The sequence below is a fragment of the Vulpes lagopus genome, chromosome X (assembly GCF_018345385.1).
Source record: "Vulpes lagopus strain Blue_001 chromosome X, ASM1834538v1, whole genome shotgun sequence".
Lineage (NCBI taxonomy): Eukaryota > Metazoa > Chordata > Mammalia > Carnivora > Canidae > Vulpes > Vulpes lagopus.
This window is the reverse complement of record NC_054848.1, coordinates 122,301,279-122,328,965: the sequence shown is the minus strand read 5'-3', so window position 1 is coordinate 122,328,965 and position 27,687 is coordinate 122,301,279. Positions and strand designations below refer to the sequence as shown.

The window sequence follows — 27,687 nt, the reverse complement described above, 5'->3', positions numbered from 1 at the left end:
GTAAACACAGAGGTGCATGTGTCCTTTGCATTAGTGTTTTCATATTCTTTGGGTAAATACCCAGTAGTGTAATTGCTGGGTCATAGGGGAGCTCCACTTTTAACTTCTTGAGGACCCTCCACACTGTTCTCCAGAGTGGCTGCACCAGCTTGTGTTCCCATCAACACTGCGATAGGGTTCCCCTTTCTCCACATCCTCACCAACATCTATTTCCTGTGTTGTGGATTTTTGCCATTCTGACAGGTGCGAGGGGATAGCTCATTGTGGCTTTGATTTGCATCTCCCTGGTGATACCTGATGATGAGCATCCTTTCAGGTGTCTGTTGGCCATCTAGATGTCTTCTTGGAAAAATGTCTATTGGTGTCTTCTGCCTATTTTTTAATTGGATAATTCACCTTTTGGGTGTTCAGTTTGATACATTCTCAATAGATTTTTGGATACTAACCCTTTACTGGATATGTCATTTGCAAATATTTTCTCCCATTCAGTTGGTTGATTTTTGCTTTGTTGATTGTTTCCCTTGCTGAGAAGCAGCTTTTTATTTTAATGTAGCTCCAATAATTTAGTTTTGCTTTTATTTCCCTTGCCTCAGGAGATGAATGTCAAAAGAAAGCCAGGATAGTAATACTTCTATCATACAAAATACGCTTTAAAACAAAAACTGTAGGGGCACCTGGGGGGCTTAGTCAGTTAAGCTGCCGCCTTTGGCTCAGGTCATGATCTCAGGGTCCTGGGATCAAGTCCCACATCAGGCTTCCTGCTCAGCGGGGAGTCTGCTTCTCCCTATCCCTTTGCCCCTACCCCGTGCTTCTCTCTCTCTCTCTCTCAAAAAAATTAATACAGTTTAAGAAAATAAAAAATGAAACAAGGACTATAACAAGAGACAAAGAAGGACACTATACAATCATAAAGTGGACGATCCAACAAGAAGCTGTAACAATCATACACCTTTTTTTTTCAATCATACACCTTCATGCATTCACCATAGGAGCACCCCAATACATAAAACAGCTAATAACAAACATAGAAAAAATAATAGATAGTAATACACATAATAGTAGGGAACTTTAACACCCCACTTACATCAATGGACAGATAACCCAAACAAAAAATCAACGAGGAAACAAACAGTGGCTTTGAATGACTCCCTGGACCAGATGGATTTAACAGGTATATTCAGAACATCCTATCCTAAAACGGATACACATTCTTTCCAAGTGCACATGGAATGTTCTCCAGAATAGATGACACATATTAGGCCACGAAACAGGTTTCAACAAATTCAAAAAGATCAAAGTCATACCATGTGTCTTTTCTGACCACTGTGCTATGAAACTAGAAATCAACCACAGGAAAAAATCTGGGAAGTCCACAAATACATGGAGGTTAAATAACATGCTAGTAAACAATGAATGGGTCAAAGGAGAAGTAAAAAAAAAACATGGAAACAAATGAAAATGAAAACACAACTGTAGATATGATCCTTTAAAAAAAAGATTTTATGTATCTATTCATGAGAGACACAGAGAGAGAGGCAGAGACACAGGCAGAGGGAGAAGCAGGCTCCCTGCGGGAAGCCTGATGTGGGACTCGATCCCAGGACCTTGGGATCACGCCCTGAGCCGAAGGCAGATGCTCAACCGCTGAGCCACCCAGGCATCCCTGTATATCTGATCTTGAGGAACATGATCACAGGGGAGGGACCAGGCTGAGCATCAGGGGGCACAGATGCCAGACAGGCCGGCGTAGCAGCACAGAGGCCACAGAAACCGAGCTGACACTGGCTGGAACCACAGGTCAGGGAAGGACAGAATGTGCAGCTGGAACCTAAGCAGGTCAAGCACCTACAAAAACACAAACACCAACACTCTCCATAAAATGTCATAAGGCCCAGAGTCAAAGTCAGAGGCAGAGTGTCCAGGACATAATCCAAAACTACTTGGCACATGAAGAAAACCGTGAAAACCTCAACTTACATGACTAAATACAATCAATGGACACCAATGATGAGATCGCACAGATGGTGAAATTATCTGACAAAGACTTTCAAGTGGCTATTATAAAATGCTTGAATGAGTAATCATGAACACTCCCGAAATAAAAGTTAAAATAGAACGCATCAGCAAAGAAACAGAAGATACAGGAAAAGACAAATGGAAACTTCAGAACTGAAAAATGCAGTAACTGAAATAAAAATACCCAATCGAAGGACTCAGGAGCAGACAGACGAATAGAACCATTTATTCTGGAAAACAGATAAAAAAAAGATTCAAAGGAAGTAAAAAGAGCCTCAGGGAGCAGTGACACAACAATCTATAGAGTTGAAAAAAGTATTTGAAGCAATAATGGCAGAAAACTTTGCAAGTTTGGCAAAACATAGAAAAATGCAAACTTAAGCTATACAAACCTGAATGGAATAACTCCCCCCCGAAATCCATGCCTCATATTCAAACCTCTGAAAATGAAAGACAAAGAAAAATATCTTAAAAGCTGCCACAGAAAAATCATGCAATACCTATAGGGGAACAGATGATTCAGAAACCATGAGGCCAGAATGAAGTGGCCCATCTTTCAAAGGCTGAAGGAAAAGAACTGTCCCTCCAGAATTCTGTATCCAGTAAAAATTGCTTTAGGACTAATGGTGAATTGAAATCATTCTCAAATGAAGGAAAAAATAAGACAATTCATAGCCAGAATTGCTAATGGGTAGAAGGGAAATGACACTGGAAATGACACCTTGAGTCCTGCAAAAAAAAAAAAAGTGTAAGATTGTCTGATCGGTCTTTTCAATGTAACATACGTATAGACAGTTATCACACAAAAGGAGGAAGGCAAGCGAATCTATATGGTACTAACGCTTTTACACTCCAGTTGAAATGGTAAAATTTTTATTCTAAATGGACTGTGAAAAGTATGTATTTCGTACTTGCTAGAGCAAACTGTACAGGGAGATATTATCCAAATCACAACATATAAATTAAAATGAAATGCTATTCTAAAATATACTCAAAGAAATCAAAAGAAGGCAAGACAGAAGAAACAGAGGAACAACAATGACAATGAATAGAGGGAAGAAACAGAAAATAATAAGATGGTAGACCTAAACATAAACACAGGAGTACCTAACTGACATTGGTGGAACATTCCAGCCACCAACAGCAGCATACATGTGTTTTCAGGTGTTCTTGGAATATTCACCAAGATAGACCATACCCTGGATCATAAATCAAGACTTAACGAATTTAAAAGAATTTAAAACATACAACATACTTTCTCCGACCATAAAGGAGTTAAATCAGAAATCAATAATAAAATCATAACAGTAAAATCTTCCAACACTTAGAAATCAAACAACATACCTCTAAATAATCTTTGAATCAAAGAGAAACTAAAAACACATTGAACTGGACAAAAATGAAAATAAGACATCTAAAGCAGGGGCCCAGAGGGAGTTTTATACCATTGAACAATATATTAGAGAAGTATCAAGTCAGAGGTGCCTGGGTGGCTCAGTGGTTAAGTGTATATCTTCAGCTCAACTCATGATCCCAGGATCCTGGGATCAAGCCCTGTGTCAGGGGGGAGGTGGGGGTGGTGTCTCTGCTCAGCAGGGAGTCTGCTGCTTCTCCCTCTGCCCCTGCCCCTACCTATGCTCTCTCTCTCTCTCTCTCTCTCTCTCTCTGTATCTCTCTGTCTCAAATGAATAAATAAAACCTTTGGGGGCAGCCTGGGTGGCTCAGCGGTTTAGTGCCGTCTTCAGCCCAGGGCCTGATCCTGGAGCCCCGGGATCGAGTCCCACGTCGGGCTCCCTGCATGGAGCCTGCTTCTCCCTCTGCCTGTGCCTCTCCCTCTCTCTGTATCTCTCATGAATAAATAAATAAAATCTTTAAAAAATAAATAAATAAAATTTTAAATAAATAAATAAATAAATAAATAAAATCTTTGGGGGGAAAAAAGAAATCGATATACTTAAAAACATAAAACCAATATAGAAAATTCAATAAAAGTTAAAGTTGGTTCTTTGATATAATCAATACAATCGATGACTCCATAGCAAGATCAGCAAAAACAGAAGACACAAATCACCAATATCAAGAATGAAAGAATGGAAATGACCAGACCTTGTAGCCGTTGAAAGGAAAATAAGGGAAGACTATTAATAGGTCTTAGAATGTATATTTGATCCAAACTGTCAGGTTGTTTCTGCATGTCTTCCTAGTTATTCCAAACCCAACACTTCCTTGCTATGCCCTTCCTAGTTCTTACTCATCTGTGTCCTGTCTGAAGCAGCACAGCCACATCTTTCCTCAGTATGTTTTGAGATTACCTGTTCCTCTGTCCCAAATCCTCTCAAAATTTTCATTCCTCAAACGTACCTCAGCTGCATATCAGGAAAATAAAGTCACTGTGTACTCAACAGTTAATATGCAGTTTGTTATATCATTGGACCGACAAAGTTTTAAAGCAAAAAAATAAATAAATAAATATAGCACAGGTCCACATCCTTAAGCCCTTGGAGCCAGATGTGTTTCGGGATTCAAAATGTTTTGTATTTTGGAAAAATAATTTAAAAATAACACAAAGAACATTTCAGTAAGACCCGGGGGGTTGGAACAGCACCCTGTTAATCGAGCACATTAATATCTCTGCAGCAAAACACAAATGCAAAGTTCACATACGATTATTTACACTTAGATAAATTATGACGACAGCCTCATTAGAGTTCAGATAAAGTCCTGCAGCCAAAAGAGTTTGTTGCAAGCTTAACAACAACAACAAAAAACTTGTTTTCTGGAGCTTTTTGAATTTTAGAATCGCAGAGAATCTATTGGGGACCCATATTTCAATTTTCAGTCTATTAGCAAGTCCTGTCAGTTCTCTTTCTCAGATCTTTCTTTTGACCTACTGCCACGATACTAGGTAATAATACACAATAAATGTTACCATGGAAGAAACAGAAGGAAGAGAAATATATTTCCAGATGGTTGATGTGCTGGTGTAGGTATTCAACTGCCACTTGATTCCTCCAGCAATTTCCACCTCTGAAGGCCAACGCCACTTCATGTCAGATCTAAGATGGGATTTATAAATTAGTCCATTTTGGAAGATGACAAATCTACCACTTAAACATGAAGTCAGGGGCACCTCGGTGGCCCAGTGGTTGAGCAGCTGCTCAGGACATGACCCCAGAGTCCCAGGTTCGAGTCCCACATCGGGCTCCCTGCAGGGAACCTGCTTCTCCCTCTGCCTGTGTCTCTGCCACTCTCTCTCTCTCTCTCTCTCTCTCTCTCTCTCTCTCATGAATAAATAAAATCTTAAATGAATGAATGAATGAATAATAAATAAATTAATTAATTAATTAATTCCTCACTAACAAAGTCTGAGAATTCATAGAAAGAATTCAATAGTAGTAGTTTCCCATAAATAAAGTGACCTGAGTGAAAACATTTTATCCTAAACTATCTTAATAGCGTATCTGGAGAAAAAACTAGTATACCCCCAGGGTGGCACGTCAAAGGGGCTCTACGTTCTGAGCTCCACGAGGCTGTTCACTAGCCGTGTAATCTTCACTAAGTAACTTCTTTCCTTATTTGTAAAATGAGGATAAACAATGCTTTACCTATCTGCTTTACAGAATTAAAGTTATTAGGAGAATAGCACTACATAGAAAATGTTTCACATAAATATGAAAATAAATAGAAAAAAAGGAAACAGACTCTGATGGTTCTTGTCTCTAAAAGCTCCTATTAATTCCGTAGCTGTCATTTGACTTATATAAATTTATGTTTTACCTATGTGGTACAGAGTTTAAGAAGTCAAAAAATGCTAAAAGATCCCAAACCAAAAACATTAGTTGCCACTCCCCCTTCCCAAAGGTAGCCACTCTTTCTTTACGGTATTCCCTAAGAAAGTTATTTCTTTATGGAATACCATGATTCTAAAATTCTATGATTCCATAATTTTTATTCCACCATTCTCTTAAAAAAAGATGCCTATACTATTGTATCTTAATTTATAAGTTTTAGACATTACTGATCTCCTTTAGAAGATTTATCACTCACACCATATGCTTCACATATGAAGTGTGGATTCATTGCATTCATTCAACAAATATCCATTAAATATCTACTAGGTGCCAGGCATTATTCTTGGTCCTTGAAATATGTAAAACAGATGAAAATACCTGCCTTCGTGGAGCTTATGATATACTGGAAATAATAATTATCTCAAGTGGAAAGGGTTTCTGCCTGGAGCGGTATATCCTTCTATTCCAATCCAACTTGGTGCTCTCCAAGCTGGTTGTACAAATGTCCTCCTGGGATTTCCACTGTTGCTATGTTGGGAACTCCCTCCTCCTCTCACTTCCACTGGGTTCTCTTTTTCCTTGAATCGCACATGCTTGCCTCTCTCTCTTAGTTCGCTTCCCTTTTTCTTAGAGCACACCCTAGAGGAGCCTCCTGAGCAAAGCTGCACGGTAGGTGATCTTTTTTTTTTTTTGGATTTTTTTTGAATTTTGAAACTGGTCTATTTAAGTCTTGCATTTGGTTGAGAGCTTGTCTGAGTACAAAATTCTAGACTGGAAATAAATTTCCCTAAGAATTTTTAATAGGGGTTATTATTTAAAGGTCCAAAGTGACAATTCCGGATCCATTGCTGGTGTTTCGTTTTCCTCGGTTCTTGACCCTTTAACCTTTTCTGTTCAATCCCTACAATATTAGGATGTTTCGAAGTTCAATTCTGGACCTACCATTATCCTCTTTAGTCTCTACCAAGATCAAGTGATCAAGCTTGGATGGCTTTAACTCCCACGCTTTTTAGCACCAGCTCTAAAATCTAGACCCCAATATCTACCTACCTCTTAGATGTCTCATACACATCCGAAACTAACTTGTCTGTCAAAAGAGAATGTTTGACTCAACTTACCTAGTCAAACTATGTCTCCTTCAATCTTTCCCATCACGATATGTAACATTACCATCAATGTAGTAGCTCAAACCAAAAACTCAAGCACCATCCCTAACTCTTCTTCCCTCACCTCTAATAGCAAGTGCTATCAACTCTACCTTCAAACCACGTCTCAGACGTATCTGCTTGTCATGATACCACCTCCCCTACTACCGTCTCAGACGAGGTGTTTCATTCGGCACACTCCAACACAAAAACGCAGCAGCCTGTACAGCTACTGCAATTTCGAAATATATTCCTGCATTGTATTTGTGAGCTCAACCAGGAACCCATGATAACTCAGCAGATCTATGATTCCTTTTTTAAAACCTACGTGGTATTTGGTCCATACATGTTTCTTGGATGAATTTTGTTGTTTCTATTTTTCTTGGAAATCATCAGTTTACTCCCGGTTTTCAAATATGTTCTTGCCAAACCATTTGCTTTGAATTATCTTAGTCTCACCTACATCTGTGGTTTCGTGAGCCCTCTTAATCTTCATTTTGTTTTACTTCTACACTCTCTTTTCTGTTTAGTCAGAGGCCCTTCTTTTATTGGACTTTACAAAGAAGTTTAGCATAGCATTTGTTTTTGTTTGAAATTTTAGCTTTTGTCTTTATACATTTTGTCTAATATATTTTTTCTTATTTTATATACATTAAGATAAAAACTAAATTCTTATTAATTCTTCATTGATTTCTCTGATGAAATTTTCCTCTGAGTTAGTTTCTGATGGTTTGATAACATTCCTTTGGATTTTCTCTTTGACTAAACAATTATATTTTTAAACTTATAAACAGTTGATTTTCATGGCCAACTTTTTATTGACAAGTCCTAATTTCATTAGGTAGCCTGTAAAATGCTTTAGTTTTTGTCAAGTTTTTCTTTGTGATTGCCCTGAAGAAAATAAACACTCCAGTTTATTATTTATTATGAATTATTCAAACTCCTCTATATCCTTATTATGTTTTGCTTACTACATCTGTCCAATAATGAAAGAAGTGGTTTGAAATCACCCATTATAATTGTATTTTTCTCAGGTTCTCCATGTATTTCTAATAATTTTTATCTTATGTATTTAAATTTGTGTATACACAAAATAGTGCCTTCATAAGTAGTGTCCTTTATCATTGTATGATAGCCTTCCTTATTCTGTTTAGGGATTTTAAACTTACATTCCACACTGTTTGTTGTTAATATTATCACTTCCTTCCTTCCTTTGGTTTCCATTTGCCTGCTTTTTGGAGGGTTTTTTTTTTGGCAGAAAATGTAGGGATTCACACAGTGAAGTAACATTGATTACCTTAAGATGCTGAGGAGCTCCAACTGGTGGCTTTATTGTCTTTGTTTAATAATACAAAAATGAGTATTATTCATTAAACATAGTCTATATAATAAATAAGGAAAGAACCAAAAGTACAAACACTATGAGAAATTCCAATATTTAAGACATGCTTAGAAAAAGAAGATCCTTCAGATGAATCATGAAGGGATTGCCAGCGGGGTAGGAGAACCATGCAATACATACATAATACCTTATACTTTAACCAAGAACTTCACCTACAAAAACTGGGGTAGTATACAACAAGGAAATACTCTACTTCAATTACTGAAGGAAAAAATTCACATATTATAGAGTTTTGTTAACAAATGATTCCGATATTGAATTTTAAAATGATTATTTTCTATTTGTTATTCTCGTGAGCCTCTACCTCTAATATGTATGCATTATTGGCTGTCCTTTTTAAATTATAAAAACTTACTTTTTGACTGAGGGTTCTCCATGGTTAAAATCTGTTTCATAAAACAAACAAATTTTACATTATTTTTGTATACTTTTTCTAAAATGCTTTTAAATATATATATACACACACACATACTTGTATAAAATATTAATATAAAAATAGATGCTTGGGACGCCTGGTGGCTCAGTGGTTGAGCGTCTGCCTTGGGCTCAGGGCGTGACCCCAGGGTCCTGGGATCCAGTCCCACATCGGGCTCCCCGCAGGGAGCCTGCTTCTTCCTCTGCCTGTGTCTCTACCTCTGTGTCTCTCATGAATAAATAAATAAAATATTTAAAATAAATAAATAAATAGAAAAAGAAATAGATGCTTACCTTCTATAAGGCTAACAAGTGATCTGTCCAGATTGTTTGCCACGGTTTTTTCATGTTGCTTTCTGGCTCCAGTAGGTTTGTAGGCTTGTGAAGGTAACATTGGTTATAATATATCGTATAGGGAAAATAATCTGAAAATAAAAGGTGGATTAGATGAAAAACTAAACCAAATTTATATCACTACCGTAATGATATATATGTACCTCCCATTACAAACTAGCAGCACATCAAGTTCTTAGGTTCATGGGTATTAATAAAGTCATGCAAAATTATCCATTAAATACATTTTAATTGAGCACTTGTTAGACACCATACTAGGTGCTAAAGATACGGCAGTGAAGGAAAAAAAAGATAAAAATACCTGCCTTCATGTAGTTTACATTCCATTGGAGACAGATGTTAGATTATGATAAGGGCTGAGGGAAAAATATCAGAGAAAGAGGTATGATATGTTGGGGGGGGGGTATGTACATTTTAGATAGGACAGGCTCACTGAGAAGAGGACTTTTAAGTAAAGGCCTAAAGTATATGAAAGTGAACCATGTGGACCCAGCAGAAGAAACATGAGCAAAGGCCCTCAGGAAGGAATATATCTGAAGGACTAGTAAGGAGGCCAATGTGTCTGGAGTTAGAATAATCAAAGAAGTAAGAAAGGCAATTGAGGGTCTTGTAAAGAATTGTAAGGACTTTGCATTTTACTCTGAGGCCCCCCATCTTAGGCCAACTTCCCTAAGATGCGGAAGCCACTGGGGGGATTTGAACAGAGGAGAGACACGATCTATCTGACTCATATTTTTATCGGATCCCTCTGTTATGTAAAGAAGGAACCGCAGAGGGCAAGGGAAGAAGCCAAGAAATGATGCTAACTTGGAGTAGGGTAGTAGCATTGGAGATAGTGAGAAATGCGCAATGTTTAAATATATTTTGAAGGTAAAACCAACAGGTTTGGGTGGGGTATCAGAAGCTCAACTTCAGACATCCTGAGATGTAGAACCCTATTAGATAATTCAAATGAAACCACTGAATAGGCACCTGGATACACAATTCTGGAGTCCAAGATTAATGTCTGTAGCTAGCAATACTAATTTGGGAGTCCTTATCACATAAATACTATTTAAAGCCTTGAGTCTGGAATGAGGCCATCTATGAAATGAATAACTATACATAAAGAAAAGTAATGAAAAATCAGTTAAAAAAAAAAGTCTAAAAAAGCGCCAAGAGTTACATAAGAAGGAAACCAATAGGCAAACTGAAGAAAGTATAGGAAGGAAGTGGGAGGGATGAACTGAGGGGGCCCAATAAGATGAAGACTGAGTAATTGCCATCAGATCTTGCAACATGGGGGTGACTGGTGACTTTGACAAGAGTCATTTAGTAGTGTGGATGGTAAAAATAGTGCTTACAGCGTAGCTTACGAGGAAACAAGGGAAGTGTTAACACACCTTTCTTAGCAACTCTATGAATAAGCAGGCAAAATAATTAATGAAGATAGAGATGATTTGAACAACACAATTAACATCAACCTAAAGGACATACATAGAACACTGCATCCAACAATAAGAGGACATAGTTTTCTAGTGCACATAAAATTTCTACCAAAAAAAAAAAAATGACTATATGCTGGGCCATGAGCAAGTGTCAACAAATTCCAAAGGACTGAAAGTATAGAGAAGGTTCTTTGACATAGTGCAAGTAAGCCAGAATTCAGTAGCAAAAAAGATCATTAGAAGATCCCCAAGTATCCAACAGACACGTGAAAAGATGCTCAGCGTCACTGATCATCAGGGAAATACAAATCAAAACTATAATGAGATACCACCTCACACCTGTCAGAATGGCTAAAATCAACAACACACACACACACAAAAACAACAGATGTTGGCGAGGATGTGGATCAAAAGGAGCCCTCTTGCACTGCTGATGGGAACACAAGCTGGTGCTGCCACTCTGGAAAACAGTGTGGAGGGTCCTCAAGAAGTTACAAATAGAACTAGCCTATGATCCAGTAATCGCACCACTGGATATTCACCCCAAAAGTACAAAAACACTAATGCAAATGGATATGTGCACCCCTACATTTATAGCAGCATCATTGACAGTAGCCAAATTATGGAAACGGTCCCATTGTCCACTGATAGACGAACGGTGAGGAAGGTATGGTCCACATACACAAAGGAATTTTACTCAGCATCAAAAAGAACAAAATGTTGCCCTTTGCAATGACGTGGATGGAGCTAGACAGTATTATGGTGAACAAAATAAGTCAGAGAAAGACAGATACCATATGATTTCTCTCATAATGTGGAATTTAAGAAACAAACCATCATAGGGGGGAAAAGAGAGGCAAACCAAGAAACAGGCTCTTAACCTTAGAGAACACCCTGACAGTTACCAGAGGGGAGGTGGGCGAGGGGTGGGGGAAACAGGTGATGGGGATGCAGGAGGGCACTTGTCCTGAAGAGCACTGAGTAATGTACAGAATCATTGGATCAATATTTTGCACGCTTGGAACTAATATAGCACTGCATGGCAACTATGCTGGAATTAGAACATGGCACAAAAAGATCCCCATCCCCACATGCTAAAGTGTTTAAATGCACTTCTAAGTAACACATGGATCAAGCCCTGTTCTAAGCACTCTACAAGTATCGATTCATGTATCTCGACAGCAACCTCATGAGGACGGGAAGCTGAGGCACAGAGAGGCTCAGTGGTCTGCCCAAAGTCACACCGTCCATGAACGGTAGAGTGAAATTTGAACCCAAGCACTCTGGATTCAGGGCAGGTATTTTTAAATCAGTGATTTAAGAAAGAAAAAAAGGTTTCAGCTGATCATAGGATCGTCAACAGAATTGGTTCAAGTGATGGGGGTGAGGCAACCCGTAGGCCTTTATGACAAGTAGCTTGGATTTCACAATCACATCAGACTGAATCCACAGCTTGTCAAATACTATGATTACTCATCTTGTAATATCTCCCGCAAGCACTCGTGATTCCCAAACCACAGGGACCCAGAAGAGTAGTCATTGTTTTGGAAACAAAGCTAATGTGCCACTTTTGCCATAATATCGTTTTACCCTAAGGACTTTTATTCCTCAAAGTTTTGGTCAAACTCACCCGTCGAAAGTGCAGATGGTGGGTCCATTGAGAAGATGTGTACAAAAGAAAAGTAAAGACATTTAAAATACACACAGTTTAAGTTTTCAAGTTAAATTAAGAACTTTAATTCAAACACATATAAACCGTAAGATAATATAACCATTACATGGATTTGTGTCTAGAGGATCAAGTGACGTCACTGAAATGCAATCACCCATTAAAAAACAGAATATGACTGATTATGAGCTGTCATGTGCCAGTAAATGCATAACAGCCAGCTCTCCGAGGAAAACACATGGCCCGTTTCAAAGTGCTTGTCCATTTCTGGGTGTAAGTACTTCGATCGAGGCCAACTCCAAGCTGCCAATGTGACATCACCAGGTGCAAATGCAGCACGCTGCTGAAGTACGAGGCAAACTAGTCTTAAGAGGTTACAAAGGATCGCACTGTATGTGTGTATGTGTTTCTTCGTTAAATTTATCTTTTAATTAGTGATTATTTGCAAGGACAAAATTCAAAAGTCAGAAAATGGTGTACAGTGAGGACTCTCCCACCCATCCCTTTCCATGAGCCACCAAGTTCTTCTTGGAGGCGGTGCATTTTATTCATCCTTCTGTATATCTTTTTGTATATTCTTCGAGAAATGATTCGAACATACACATTCTTTTTTCGGTTTTTAAAAACAAAGATGGGAGCACACTATACTTGGTTTCACTCCTTGCTTCTTTTCCATTTAACGATCTATCTTGGAGATCATGCTGTGTCAGTACATAAAGGCAAGCCCCTTATTGATAGTCGTTTTGCTATCACAACATTGTAACGGATATCTCTGCTCATATATCATTTCACGACCCTGAGTATGATCATCGCATAAACTCCCGCAAATGAGATCACTAGGTTGGAGACTGCTTCAGGAAGAGGCAGCCGACACAGTAGGTGTGAAGCAGTGGAAGAACTAAAGACCCTAATCCTGCCCTCGGTCATTACTGACATCATCATATAATCGAGTTATGTTACCTGTAAACCAAGATCCGCTTGCTGAAGTTTTCACAACTGGATTATTCGGGATGGAGGGAATCAATGCATGCTGGAGACTTAAAAGATTACAAGAGAAATTAGATACACTGGAGGACAATGGAATCACATATATCCTACCCAGCTGAGCCTACATTTCCTTAATTCAACCATTTATCATCCATCTATTATTATTAAACCATCTGTCCAAGTATATACTAAGTAAACATCTATCCATGATAAATAGAACAGTCAACAGACTTGTTGTCTAATAGAACATGATAATATAAGGCGGTTATAACCAACGTAACCCAAGGAATGGAATAAATGGATAATACACGGGCCTTATAGAAATTCTGAATAATACTGAAAAGTAAAAAAAAAAAAAAAAAAGAAAGAAAGAAAATGGAAATAAACCACCATTTTTCCATTAAGAAATAGCTAACATGAACATTTTGAAGTGATATACCCCAAAATTTGTATTATTTAATTTGTATCTCTATATACTCTTATGTAGACGAGCGTGTGCATGTGCGTACGTGCGTATATATGTGTATACACACGTCCCGAATGTCCCTCAGGACATTTTGTATCTTTTGCATACCTGACATTTTGCATACCGTTTTGTAGATAAATATTAAATAATCGTCTACAAGAGTCATTCTCACTGGGGGAGCCTCTAAGAAAAGAAATCAAATTCTTCAGAAGAGGGTTTACCCGAGTCCCAACGTTTGAGAATCAGTCAACATTATAAAAGGTGTTCCCTGGGGAAGCGTATGGCCCCTGTGGAGAGTAGGGGATCCCAGTGAAGAGTAAAAACCTGCACCCCATAGTATCATTGAAGACTGCTGCATAGTGTGTTGCAGCGTGTTCACAGCCCATGATTTACTTAGTCACTTTCCCACTGTTAAAAGGAGGGAAAGTATTCAGAGAGAAGCAAAGTGGGGGAAATTACTTAGAAGCAGAATGGAGACAACCACCAGCTTACCTGTAAGGAGGCAAACTGTCCTCTTTCTCTTCCAAAGAAGCTAAATGCTGTTTTAGTGCTTCAAGTAAACTGTAGGGTGCCTGAAGATAAAGTCGTTGTGAAAGACATGTTTTCTGAGAGTTCTTAGCAAATCCGTACTGTCCGACATCAGATAAAGGTTCTGAACAAAAATCAAGACAGCTACGTGGCGAAGTCATTAAAGGTGAACACGGTTGACCTGCACACGATGAGGCGGGAGGGGGGCGGACCCTCGTGCAGTTGCAAATCGACATGTAACCTGTGACTCCCCCAGAACTTAGCCCCCGACAGCCTGCGAACGGCTGGAAGCTTTACCAGTGGCGTAAACGGCCTATTGACGCAGCTCTCGTGTGTGATACGCCTTCTGTGCTGTGCTTACACCGACACCCAACTTTGTCTTCACGTTTTCAGTATTCGTCGGCTACACAGTTCATGTCTGAGTTTTTTCAAATTGGCGCCAAGCTCCAAAAAATTTCCCAAAGTATTTATTGAAAACACTCCACACGGGAGTGGACCTGCACAGCTCAAATCCAGGCCGTTCAAGGGTCAGCTGCAGTTGCTACAAGTCAAGTCACTACGAAAAGCATCTTGATACCAAGTCAGATTTTTGAACTATGCTTTCCTGTTCTTTTTTATTATTATTATTAATGACCAAAGGCGTGCTGAAACACCTATCTCTTTTGGACTTGACATCACTCATTATTTTTTTAAAGATTTTATCCATTTACTCATGAGACACACACAGAGACAGAGAGAGAGAGAAAGAGAGAGAGAGAGAGAGGCAGAGACACAGGCAGAGGGAGAAGCAGGCTCCATGCAGGGAGCCCGATGCAGGACTCGATCCTGGGTCTCCGGGATCACGCCCTGGGCCGAAGGCAGCGCTAAACCGCTGAGCCACTCGGGCTGCCCTATTATTTTTGACTCCTTCATGCCTCACCAGGTTTTCTTTCTTTCTCTATGTTTCCATGAGTGGAAACCACCTGGTCCCAGGCTTCATGAGCTGGGAAGCTCCAGTCTGCAGGTCTAGGGGAGGAGAAGTAGCAAATAATCGCACGGATGAATGTAAAATCAAAGTTGGGAAGAGTATGGTGCAAGCGGGGTACATGGTACTCAGACAGGGGTTAAGCCAGGCAATGGCATCACGTCAGGGAGGTTGGAGAAGCAAGCGGTGCTGAAGAGAGCCACAGGTGGCTGGTGTCGGCCCGCCCTCCGGAGAAGCAGCCTAGGAGGGGGAGGAGGAGGGGGAGGTGGAGGGGGGGAGGGGAGGAGGGGGAGGAGAGCGAGGAGCGGGGAGGAGGGGGAGAGGGGAAGCAGGAGGAGGAGGAGAGGGGGAGGAGGAGGGGGAGGAGGAGGAGGAGGGGAGGAGGGGAGGTGGAGGGGGAGAGGAGGGGAGAAGGAGGAGGAGGGGAGGAGGGGGAGGAGGAGGAGGGGGAAGGGGAGGAGGGGAGAAGGAGGAGGAGGGGAGGAGGGGTAGTGGGAGGGGGAGGAGGAGGAGGGGAGGAGAAGTGGGAGCAGCGGGGAGGAGGGGGAGGAGGGGAAGCAGGAGGAGGAGGAGAGTGGGAGGAGGAGGGGGAGGAGGAGGTGGGGGACAGCTGCAGGTGGGGGCCCGGCAAGTGCGCAGGAGCGTGCGGCGGCGGCGGGGGGCGCTGCAGGGGAGAGCCTAGAGAGCCTAGCAGAGTGGGCCCCCCCCACCGCAGCCGCAACGCGGCCCGCAGCGGGCAATGCTGGGCGGCCAGGGATGACCTGCAGGAGCGAGGGGGCCTGATGACGTGTGGATCAGCGATCGGGGGCGTCGGGGCCACACACTGCGGGCGAGCGCGCGGCTGAGGGGACGGAGGCTGGGGGACACGCGCAACACGACGGGTGCCCTTCACGGTGGGGATGGCACAGCAGCTACGGAGGTGCCGGGACACCCGGGCGTGCGAGCAGCCGGAGGAGGCGGTCGGGCACCCCGCGGAGGGGCCACAGGATGAGCGGCCACGCACAAACCCAGACGTGCGCCCGCTCGGATTCCCCCTCGGGGTCGAGCGTGGGGAGCAGGTCGTGGCCGGGCCAGCGACGCCTCTCACCCCCTGCGCGCCCCGGGTCCACTCGTGGGCGTCTGTCCCCGCCGAAGGCCGCGGGCACCCCGGCAGCGGAAAGGGGGCGTGCGCGGCCCAGGGCGACCTCCCACGCTCGGGCACGCAGGCCGGGCCACAAGGGGCCCCGGACCCCGAGGCGATCAGGCACCGCCGAGGGTCTGCCACAGGGACAGACAACAGGTATGTGACAAAAACACTACCACGGGGTAACTGAAATAACCAAAGGACACGTATCGGCACATTTGAGCCCCGCCGGCGGCCGAGCCCTGCGCGTCCGAGCTCTTGGCCGCCAACGCGGTGGCCGCTCTCCGGGACCGAGATGCCGCTGCCCCAGCGCAGCCGCCGCGACGAGCAGGACACGGGCAGGCGCCCCCCAGTCGCCAGGGGCCCCCAGGGGCCCGCAACCCCGCTGCCGCCAGGAACCGGCCGGGGATGCGTGGGGGTGGGGGCACCTGCTAGGGAGACGCGGGGCTCCGGGCGAGCCTGCACACCCCGCACCCACTGCCGTCGGGGAAAGGCCCAGGGGAGCCCGAGGCCGGCCCACGGCTGTTCCCTCCGTTCCAGGGTGGCCAGGACACCCGAGGAAGCAGCGCCCGGAGCAGCTGTGCCCACCGCGGCCCACGGCCAGGGCCCGGTGCACACAGAAGGCCTCCGACTGGCCCAGGGCGACTGAGGATGTGCAAGGGACTTGACCAACAAAGAGCGGCGCCTGCCTTCCACAGCCTCCCCGTAACCATCTACTTTCTTCTTCATTCAGGGATCCTGGGCACCAGAATGGAGGTAAGACAGGGTGGCCCAACGGGAAGTGCGGACTTCCCCGGGCTCCTCCTGATATTCCCCCAAAGCTCTGACCACGAGCGGAGCAGTGGAGGAGGCCGAGGCCAAGATGCCAAGTCCAAGTCACCACCAGCAAAGGAACCCCTCCCATGGCTACCACCGCCAGAAGGAACCAAGGTCAAGGTGAAGAAGAGTCAGGGGGCAGGACGACACTGGGGGACACATGCATCATGCTCCTGTCGGCTTTCTCGGGAACTCAGGAGCGGGGGCTGCGTCTCATGCATTATGGCTCCTTCCTCCTGACACGGCCCAAGCACGTGTGTGAATCGATGTGTGTCCATCGACATCCACTGGTTTATGACACCTTCGGGCAATGAAACCGCATCTTGTCCCCTACTCACCCACACATTCTCACGGTTTCTGTGTCCCAGTTAGGACTTGTCATTCGGGAAGCTGTGCATTACTTCCTCCAACAGGGGGGCTCACTGTGCACAAGTCCCCTTGTGCTCATGTGTACATGAAGGGACGCTTGTGCCATGTATACGTTACGAGACACATTTCTTTAAAGATCTATGACAATACGTCACACAGAAACCCCCTCCTTCTCTGCCACCAAGACTGACATTTATCTCCATCTGCAACCATCCCATCCTTGCCTCCGCCATCCTCTTACTGTTACATCCATAGTGTTCTGGATCCAACGTAGTCTCATTCCTGAGGGGACCTCAATCTACTACCCCTTTGCCCCCCTGCATCTTCACCCTCTCTCTCTTCACCTGACTACGACCTGTGCCAGGCACTGTGAGTCCTTCGCCTTCCTCCAGTCCCAACCAAGGCAGGCCTGACACTCCAAGGTCAGGGTTGGGCTTCTAAGCCCTAACTTACGGGACGGGGAGATCTGGGCAGATGGCCACAAAAGTCCTGAGTCTCTGGCCCATATGGTGACTTACCTGTAGGCAGAGGCCTAGGGGCAGGAGTGGCGTGGGAGCAGACCCTGCTGGGACATGTTCACTTGTAGGGTGGAGATCTCTGTATCTTAAAGCACCTCCACTGACCCTCCAGGCAAAATAGTAAATGAAAAACACAATCACCTCCCAGGAGGGGGCGGGTAGAAGTTGGTACCAATCTTAAAGATAAAAGGGATGTGAAAGTGATGATGGTCCCCATCATATCTCCATGTAAGTCGCCCTTATGGCCCCCAAACCAGTCAGGCCCTGGCGAATGACAACCTACAGCATAAGCAATCTGGTAGTAGTGATCCAATTGTTGCCGCAGTGCCCAGTGCAACGGTTCCTTTGGTAGAGGCGGGTTAGTGTAGTCTCAGATACGTGGTATGCGTGAGTGTTCTGCTTTCCATTGCTTCCAAAGGTGGAAATCACAAAGGGCTTGTAGGCATGAGAAGGAAAACAGTACACCTTTACAGTTGTGACCAAGGGTGCGTTACCTCTCCCAACATCTGTCCTAACATGGTCAGAAGAAGTCCAAATCATCTGGTTATCCCTCACAAAATCACACTGACCCACTTACAACCATGATGTCATGCTGGCTGGATCAGAGGAGCAGAAAGTGGCCAGTACCATGGAAGACCCTGGAAAACTACATGCATTCCAGAGGGTAGGAGATAAACCCTACCAAGATTCAGGGGCCTTCGACTTTGATGACATTTTTAGGGTTCCAATGCCCAGGGGTTCATTGGGAAATAGAAGATAATGCAGTGCATCTCGAGCTGCCAGCATCAAGAAGACAATAGGATCAGACCCATTTTGCAGTTGCCTAAATGAGCCATGGAGAGTGGAAATGAGTTGCAGGAGATCCCAAATATCCTTGTTTCCACTGATCAGTTCTGTCCATTTAAAGAGCAGGGCCTAGTTGTTATACCACGACTCACCATCTAGCACTCCACGGGCACGGCCTCTTTTATAAGACCAACAGCTCAAAGACATGTTCAGGAAACCCATGGTTATGTCTGTCCACCTATGTGGATGTGTAGATGTGAGTCGTGAGGACATGAAAATACATATGTAAGATTACGGCAGAGGACGGAGTGTCAGATGATTTACATAACCAACACGTATACATAAGGCCAAAAAAACAAAAAAGTCATTGAAACACATAGGAGAGATACACTGACCTGCGTAAGATATGGAATGTCATTCTGGTCAATTCCAACTTGCTGAATTCACAGGCGAGGGGGAGGGAACATCCCAACAAGGAGTGGCAATAAAGAAAAGTAACTGTGAGACCAATGCGCACCCAAAAGAGAAAACACCCCTAGAGCAGGAACCCCTTGCTGGGCTACTGCCTAGTTGATCAAGAAAAACATGTCAAGCTGAAGTGTGCCTGGAACACTTCCGCACAGGCTCACGGTCATCCTAAGGATGGAACCTATAAAAGACTCGCGAGATATTGAAGCGTTGCTGTTCTGGCAAGAGCTAGGCTGCACTGTGGATATTGCAGCAACGCGTTCTAATGCGTCGAGCACTCAGGAGTCAGCTGTTACTCATATTGTTGCTCGCTTGTGAGTCATAGGTTGGGTTTGGTTGTTGTTTGCTTTTATCTGCTTTGGTTTTCAGAAGTTCAACTACTGCTAGCCTAGGCACACTGACCCCGCTTGGGTTCTTCTGAGCGTCGGAGCAAATGTGCGGGTCACCTCGTGTGTTTCTTTCTTCAAATGATCACAGACCTGTGCTACCTACTGTCCACTGCGCACAGAGGCATACATCATATGAACGTGGCCCAGTTTTAGAGGTGTTTCTGGCGGGAGGATAAGCTCGGCAACAGTTGTCTTTATGGCTACAAATCCTTGGACTACCTAATTTGAGTGTATAGTTTTACTGTTTAAAAAATAGCTAAAAATACTGACTGTGTATGTGCAGTGGGGCAGGGGCGGGGTGGGGCAGTTATACCAACTACTCAACTGATACAGAAAGAGCAGGAAAGCCTTGAGTAGAAATTGGTTCCCATACCTCTGCAACTTTCAGGAAATGTGCCATTTTGGTTGTTCTTTCAAGGAATTTGATGTAAATATCCAGGCTCTCCTTGCACTGGTTTTTCGTCATACCGAAAAATTTGTCTGGAAATGAAAAAACAAATTTACCATAAAGGAGCCACTATCTCAGCAATTTTCCCATTTCACTCCATTCCAGTTCCATTTTAGGCTGAATCTGTGTATGATTTCATTTTATTTTTTAAGATTTTACTTATTCATTCATGAGAGAGAGGCAGAGATACAGGCAGAGGGAGAAGCAGGCTCCCTGCGGGGAGCCTGACGTAGGACTGCGTCCCAGGACCCCGGGGTCACACCCTGAGCCCAAGGCAGATGCTCAACCGCTGAGCCACCCAGGCGCTCGGAATCCGTGTATGATTTTAACTTGTTCAAAAACAATTAGAGCCTTGGTGCGGTTATCCTCTGGCCTTAGCAACAACACTGTTCAATCCATATAATCAACGGGTTTTCATGAGGTCGGTATCACGCTGCTGCTGGGAAGAGGGCGAGAACTTACCAGCACACAGGGATAGTGCGGTTTAGTTTCATTCCTACAACTTCCAGCCTGTAATCTAACTTACTAACATCAAGACCTGAAGCTTCTTGAGGGGAGGGGCTGTGTTTCCTACTTTTATAACTCGACAAGTGCACTAGGTCCTCACTCACAGCCTCATCGATGAAAAAGAAAAACATACATGACCTTAAAAGGACCTTCTATTTTGAATCTAAAACAACCGTGGTCGGGATCCCTGGGTGGCGCAGCGGTTTGGCGCCTGCCTTTGGCCCAGGGCGCGATCCTGGAGACCCAGGATCGAATCCCACATCGGGCTCCCGGTGCATGGGGCCTGCTTCTTCCTCCACCTGTGTCTCTGCCTCTCTCTCTCTCTCTCTCTGTGACTATCATAAATAAATAAAAATTTAAAAAAAAAAAAAAAAAAAAAACAACCGTGGTCTACGTGAGTCTCAACGTAGAGATAAGAGGCTTTCAGCAGTTTACTGTTTTCAGCAGTGTTTATTCTTCAGCCTACCTAGCAGATTAAGGATCCCCTCGTTATAGGCTGCAAAGAGGCGAAGAGAATCCTTAAAGAGGAGAGTGAAAGCGGCGTGCATCACACCATTCGTTACTTCATCAGGATTTGCCTGGAAATTAATTAAATGAAAGAGCCATCAGTTCCCCCCGGGGGTTTCACACGATTCCTTCTCCCACCTGCTGCTCAACAACGTCATTTACAGGCTGCGTAGACAGGATTCACAAAGCTCTTACGTTAAAGTTGAGAAGAGCGTCAAACTGAATCTGAATCACCAGAAGAGTGTTTAGCAGCTGTTTGGTATCCAGAGTTCTCATCATACCATCCATCCTACAAAAGAGAAAAGAGACTCAGGATGCCTGGAATCAGGCGTTCAAGAAGCCCGGTGACATCAGCATCTTAAAATACGGCTGTGCGTTGGGTCAACTCCACGTCAGGGCTCTCCCGGGGTCAGTGATCGTCGTCGCTCACAAACTAACGGTGCCAACTGACCCTCTCTTGGTTTTGGTGATGTCCAACGCGATCAATCTACATGCGAGGGATTTCTCATTCAGGTAGCGGCTGTATCGTCTGATGAAGGTTGACATGGTGTAGCCTGAAGATGAGATGCTCCATCATTTCCAATCCAACCAGCGGCAACCACTCTCAGTATACGTCCATACACGCACAGACGTATCACGCCAGGGTCACCCCGACACCACAACGGTACCTTGGAAGCGCCAGAGCTAGAATGGGCCTTACTAATGAGCTGGTCCAATATTCCTCACGCTCTCTGCTAGAGATTATTTCCTGTTTCCTCAAAGCCTTGAAACTACCTGGTGATGCAGTGTTGACGGTGACATTCCCGAACAGAGGAAACAGGTGACCGTTATCAGGCTCTTTCACATTTCTCAAATAACGGCTGTGAATTCTGAACATCTCCCGGGAACTCCCCATCCCAGGGTCACCGTCCCTGCCTGGCCCTCCCAGGTGTTAGTTAACCAGGCATGGTTTTCAAAACACAGCTTTCCCCTCCTTGCCACATGGAGTATTTCCATCAAAGGATCATCTTACCTTCTATGACACTTTTATCCAGGAAGTTGTGTAAAGTGAACAAAGAGTTTCTAGATGCAAGATGTTGGATAAAACGCTGTCAAATGTGCCAAATCATAAAATTAGCTTCTGTCCACAAATAGAGCTGTTTAATGAGTTTGTCATTGTGAATGCATATTTAACATCATTCTATCGCATAGCTTTTTCTATCTGTTGCAGTCGATTTTCCTTACAGTTTCGATATGTTTGTTCCATGGACAAATATTAAGTAGTTTTAAATTCACAATACTAATATCATATCTAAATGTCATTCTGCATCTTACTTCCTCTAGTAGCATTGTTTTTGAGATCGAGCCTCATTGGTATACATCCTATGTAATGTCATTTAGTACTTCGTTATATATACACACCTCTCGTTTTAGTTATTTGTTCTGTACTGGTGGAAAGTCAGGTGATTTCTACTTTTTAATTATTATAAACACGCTACGAGAAATGGGTCTGCTGGGTCACTGGGCTTGGCATTTCCAATTTTATGAAACGTGCCTCAATGCTTTCTTCTCAACACTCATAAACTCCAACAACTAATATTTACATGTCATCCACAGGGTGTGTGAATTCTCCTTTCCTCAAGGCGTCCCAATTCTTGATACTGCCGTGCATTTTACATTTTGTTTATCTGAGCATGTTCTCAGATGGTCATCAGCCACTCTGGTTTCCTTTTCTATGAATTCTCTGTTTGTCTTGTGCACTATTCCACTATACTGCCTTTTTCTTAATGAATGTATTCTGAAAATTAATCTTTTTGATGTAATATATATGTTGGAAATATCTTATTCCAACTTTATGGTGTCTTCCCTACTCAAAAGACATAGGCAAGGTGGGCGGGGGGTTGGGGAGACTGGGTGACGGACACTTAGGGGGGCACTTGACGGAATGAGCACCGGGTGTTATGCTGTATGTTGGGAAATTGACCTCCAATAAAAAAAAATGCCAAAAAAAGACACAGGCATGTACTCGTACTTTTTCTTCAATTATTAAAATTGAGTTTTTTGCATTCATAGATGTTTCATTGGTGTGGAATCTATTTTTGTATATTGGGGTAAGATTAAGATCTCATTCTATTTTTTCCAGAGGATGTTATTCTACCAAAATGCTTTGTTTTATTGTATTTAAATTCTAGTTAGTTAACATACAGTGCACCACTGCTTTCAGGAGTAGAATTCAGTGGTCCGTCACCTACATACAATACCCAGTGCTCATCACGACAATTGCCCTCCTTAATCCCCATCACCCATCAAGCCCATCCCCCTCCTTCAGCACCCTCACTTGGTTCTCTATCGTTAAGAGTCCCTTATGGCTTGCCTCCCTCTCTTTTTTTCCTTTCCCATATGTTCATCTGTTTTGTTTCTTAAATTCCACGTATGAGTGAGATCATATGGTATTTGTCTTTCTCTGATTGACTTATTTCACTTAGCATAATAGACTAGTGCCACCCACGTTGTTGCAAATGGCAAGATTTCATTCTCCAAAAGGCTTTATTTTAGATCCCATACTTTCCCTCACATTTTTGTTCCACTGAGCTCCCATATAAGCACATATTTCTACTCCCAAGCTCTCCATCATGTTCCATTTATATATATATTCAACTTTTATCAATACCATACTGTATAATTAGTTGCTTTGTAGTACGTCTCAAAATCCAGCCAATTTCTAAATCCTAATTTTTTGATGCAAAGTTTACTGAGACAAAATGTTAAAGTAGAATAAGTAGTTTGATAGTAAAGAACATTTCAGTTTTGTCAAATACAAAGAGTGTATGCAGGAGAGGTGGACAGGTAATAATGCAATCCACTCTGGCCCCTGGTTTCTCCTGGTAAAGTAAAACAATACATCTTCGAGGGTTTTCTCTTTTGTCTAAAGAATCTAAAGAATTGAGAAAAACATCCACTCCATTACCCACTTTATTATCGAGTGGCTCAAACAGTATACCCCAAATAATTATTGCAAAGATATACCCATAAGAATTCAAAAGCCAGCCTTTCAGTACCTACTGCTATTCACTTCCCCCACGTGTCACAAACTAAAAAGATAATGAGCCTTGACAAACCAAGAATATTTTGCAATTGTGTACAGACAGTCCTTTGTACCAAAAGGAAGGAAATGATTACCACTGGAATGTAAAGCATGCTCACCTCATTTCCATGCACCATGAGGTGATGTACAGTGACCAGGGCCTTAAACACTACCACCCAGCTTCTGCTCCCAGTTTTCTCAGAAAGAACATCAGCCAAACGTTCAACACTCATATTTGTTCCATTTATGTACTGGATTAGGTCTGAATTAGAGACAGAACAAGCATTAAAAGACAGACTGAGAAATTCTCAAAACCAAAATCGGTAACTTTAACTTAAATACAGATGTAATTGAAAGTCAGAAATGACAAAGGGGGTAATGCAAAACGTTTTCTTCCTTACAGGTATTACCATTTGTACGGACACATGTTACACGATAGTTAATGCCTGTCTACTCTATTGTCCCGAATACTTGATGAGGGTGAGACCTGTGTCCATTTTGGTCACCAGATGTCCCCGAGACCCGGCACAATAGCTGGCATACGAGTCATGGTAAATAGTTGTTAAATAAAGGAATAGGATTGAAGAAAGGAACACAGACAATGCCATACAGGTAATTAGGTGGCAGGGCTGGTATTTGAAGCCGGATTTGACCACGATACTAACCTTTATGCCCTACTGCCTCTCTCAAGAAAAGTACCATTACATGAGAGGTCAGTCAGGAGCTTTCCTTGTCGTGTCACTCCACGTCTGACCCTTTAGTTTGCATCCCTTAACCTTTTGTTGCTTGTTCTTCTTAATAAAAAAAATCTCTTAAGTAAACTCAACCCCAACATGGGGCTCAAACTCACGACCTTAAGAGTGAAAGTCACATTCTCTACTGAGCCAGCCAGGTGCCCCTATTGCCTTTTCTTTCTGAGTCTGCTTCTGTATAGCCTTACACCTGCTTCACTAAAACACCTTCGCAATTTCCCACTTAGGGTTATGACCATTCATCAGTTTACTTCACACAAACCGTCAATAGGTAACTTTCATGATTTCATTTTTCCATTGGACAACATGCAATGATGCGTTAGCGTTTATCACTTGAAAATCCTCTTTGGGGGACCCTGGGTGGCGCAGTGGTTTGGCCCCTGCCTTTGGCCCAGGGCGCGATCCTGGAGACCCGGGATTGAATCCCACATCGGGTTCTGGTGCATGGAGCCTGCTTCTCCCTCTGCCTGTGTCTCTGCCTCTCTCTCTCTGTGACTATCATAAATAAATAAAAATTTAAAAAAAAAGAAAAAAAAAGAAAATCCTCTTTGGCTTTAAAACTGTGTATAGGGATCCCTGGGTGGCGCAGCGGTTTGGCGCCTGCCTTTGGCCCAGGGCGCGATCCTGGAGACCCGGGATCGAATCCCACATCAGGCTCCTGGTGCATGGAGCCTGCTTCTCCCTCCGCCTGTGTCTCTGCCTCTCTGTCTCTGTGACTATCATAAATAAATTTAAAAAAAAACTGTGTATAAACTCTTATTAGCAGACTTCATCCCTAGGACTCAGTAGTCAGCGTGATTGCGGGTGTGACACCGTGATAGCAACTGAAGAGTGAGCTCAACAAACCTGCTGCTGGAGCAATAGGTTGACCTTAACGCAGATCCATTGATTCAAGTATGTCTACTACATGCCAGCGGGGAAGGCTAGGAGGGGTGAGCTTCTCTCATGCTTTTTTGCTCTAAGTCTGCTTAATTCCTCTTTTTGGGAAGTTTCTGCTGTAGGTTTTTTGTTTCTGCTTTCCCATGCTTTCAGCCTTTGGACTGAACCTTTGGGATACTGTGGAACTGGCCCAAGTGCCCTATTTGGGTCCCCACATCTTTCACATAGCTGACTACTGTTCATCTTTCAGGTCTTGAGAAGCCAATTTTTCTTAAAGAATTTATTTATTTATTCATGAGAGACACAGAGACACACACACAGAGAGAGAGGCGAGACACAAGAAGAGGGAGAAGCAGGCTCCATGCAGGGAGTCCCACACGGGAGTCGATCTCGGGACTCCACGATGACACTCTGGGCTGAAGGTGGCGCTAAACCTCTGGGCCACCCAGGGATCCCCGAGAAGCTAATTTTGGCACGAAATCAATGGACACTTTTTATGCAGAAGTCAGCCTTTTGATGAGTTTTGTCTTTTAGTATTTTGCTTAAAAAGTGTAGGGTAGCCTGAGCGTCTATTCTGTGTTTAAGGATAAAAATTCTGGGCAGCCCGGGTGGCTCAGCAGTTTGGCGCCACCTTCAGCCAGGGGCGTGACCCTGGAGACCCCAGATCGAGTCCCGCGTGGGGCTCCATGCATGGAGCCTGCTGCTGCCTCTGCCTCTCTGTCTGTGTCTGTGTCTGTGTCTCTCTTTGTCTGTGTCTCGTAAATAAAAAAATAAAAAGTTTACAAAAAAAAAAAAAAGAATGAAAAATCTGATCCCGGACAGCCACGGTGGCCCAGCGGTTTAGCGCCGCCTGCAGCCCAGGGCGTGATCCTGGGGCCCCGGGATCGAGTCCCACGTCGGGCTCCGTGCGTGGCGCCTGCTGCTCCCTCAGCCTCTGTCGGTCGCTGTGTGTGTCTCACGAGTAAATAAAATAAAATGTTCTAAAGAAAAGTCTGGGGCCTAGAAGCATCCGCAGGGGCGCGGAGCGTTGCCGAGACAGGGTAAAGCGTGTTCGCCGGGCGTGGGCCGCGTGTGCTCGTGGGGGCTGCGGTGGCCTGTACGGGGCTGCGGGGCCGGTGGCGCCCGGCCCCTTTGAGGGCGCCGCGTGCTTGTCCGAGCCGCCGTCGTGTGCCCTGTTGTTTGGGCTCACGGAGGCCCGTGGTCGTGGCGGGCCGGAGCGAGGGGCCGGGGCTCCGGGGCTGTACTCACGCGCCAGGTGCCTGTGCTCGGGTTCGGCCGGCTCGTCCGTGGTCGCCCCGAGGGCGGCCTTGCACGCCGACGAGCCCATGAGCGCGCGGGCTGGCGGCGGGCGGCAGCCGGGGTCCGCCGGGAGCTCGCGGCCTTCGCTAGGCGACCGCGCCCCCGCACTCGGACGCTCAGCGGCGCATTGTGAGGTGCGCCCGGCGGCCGTTCGCGGGAAGATGGCGGCGGCTCGCTCGGGCCGAGGGGCAGGGTCACCGAGCGGGGCCTGTGGCGCTCCGGGCGGGCGGAGGCTCTGCGGACCGCGGCTCGCGGGAAGGTCACATTTTGGGGGGCTGCCGTGGGCCCCGGGCCACGGCCGAGGTGCCGCGTGGCTGCCAGCAGTCTCGGGCGGACGCCCCCGGGTTTTCCGCGTAGACGATCATGTCGGTGAAGAGGGAGAGTCTGACTCGTTCCTTGGCCATCTGAATGGCCTTGATGCCTCCTTGGGGCCTGACTGCGGAGGCGAGGCCTTCCAGGGTGCGGTGAACAGCCGTGGGGAGAGTGGACGTCCCTGTCGTGCTCCTGATCTCAGGGGAAAGGCTCCCAGCGCTTCCCCATTGAGAATGATGTTTGCTGTGGGATTTTCGTAGATGGCTTTGAAGATGTCGAGGAAAGTT

General features: G+C 44.4%; 1 protein-coding gene across 1 annotated transcript; it reads right to left on the bottom strand.

Moving 5' to 3' along the window:
• Window positions 1-1,716: 1,716 nt before the first annotated feature.
• LOC121482721 (phosphatidylinositol-binding clathrin assembly protein-like) lies at window positions 1,717-27,116 on the bottom strand. Its single transcript, XM_041740527.1, has 11 exons — window positions 26,789-27,116; window positions 24,278-24,420; window positions 22,107-22,182; window positions 21,546-21,648; window positions 21,290-21,383; window positions 21,054-21,165; window positions 20,006-20,112; window positions 19,171-19,212; window positions 14,164-14,243; window positions 2,201-2,246; window positions 1,717-1,845 (listed from the first exon to the last, which is right to left on the bottom strand). Exons 1-11 carry the CDS (start codon window positions 27,114-27,116, stop codon window positions 1,717-1,719), a joined length of 1,260 nt encoding a protein of 419 aa, XP_041596461.1.
• Between the last annotated feature and the right edge of the window lie 571 nt (window positions 27,117-27,687).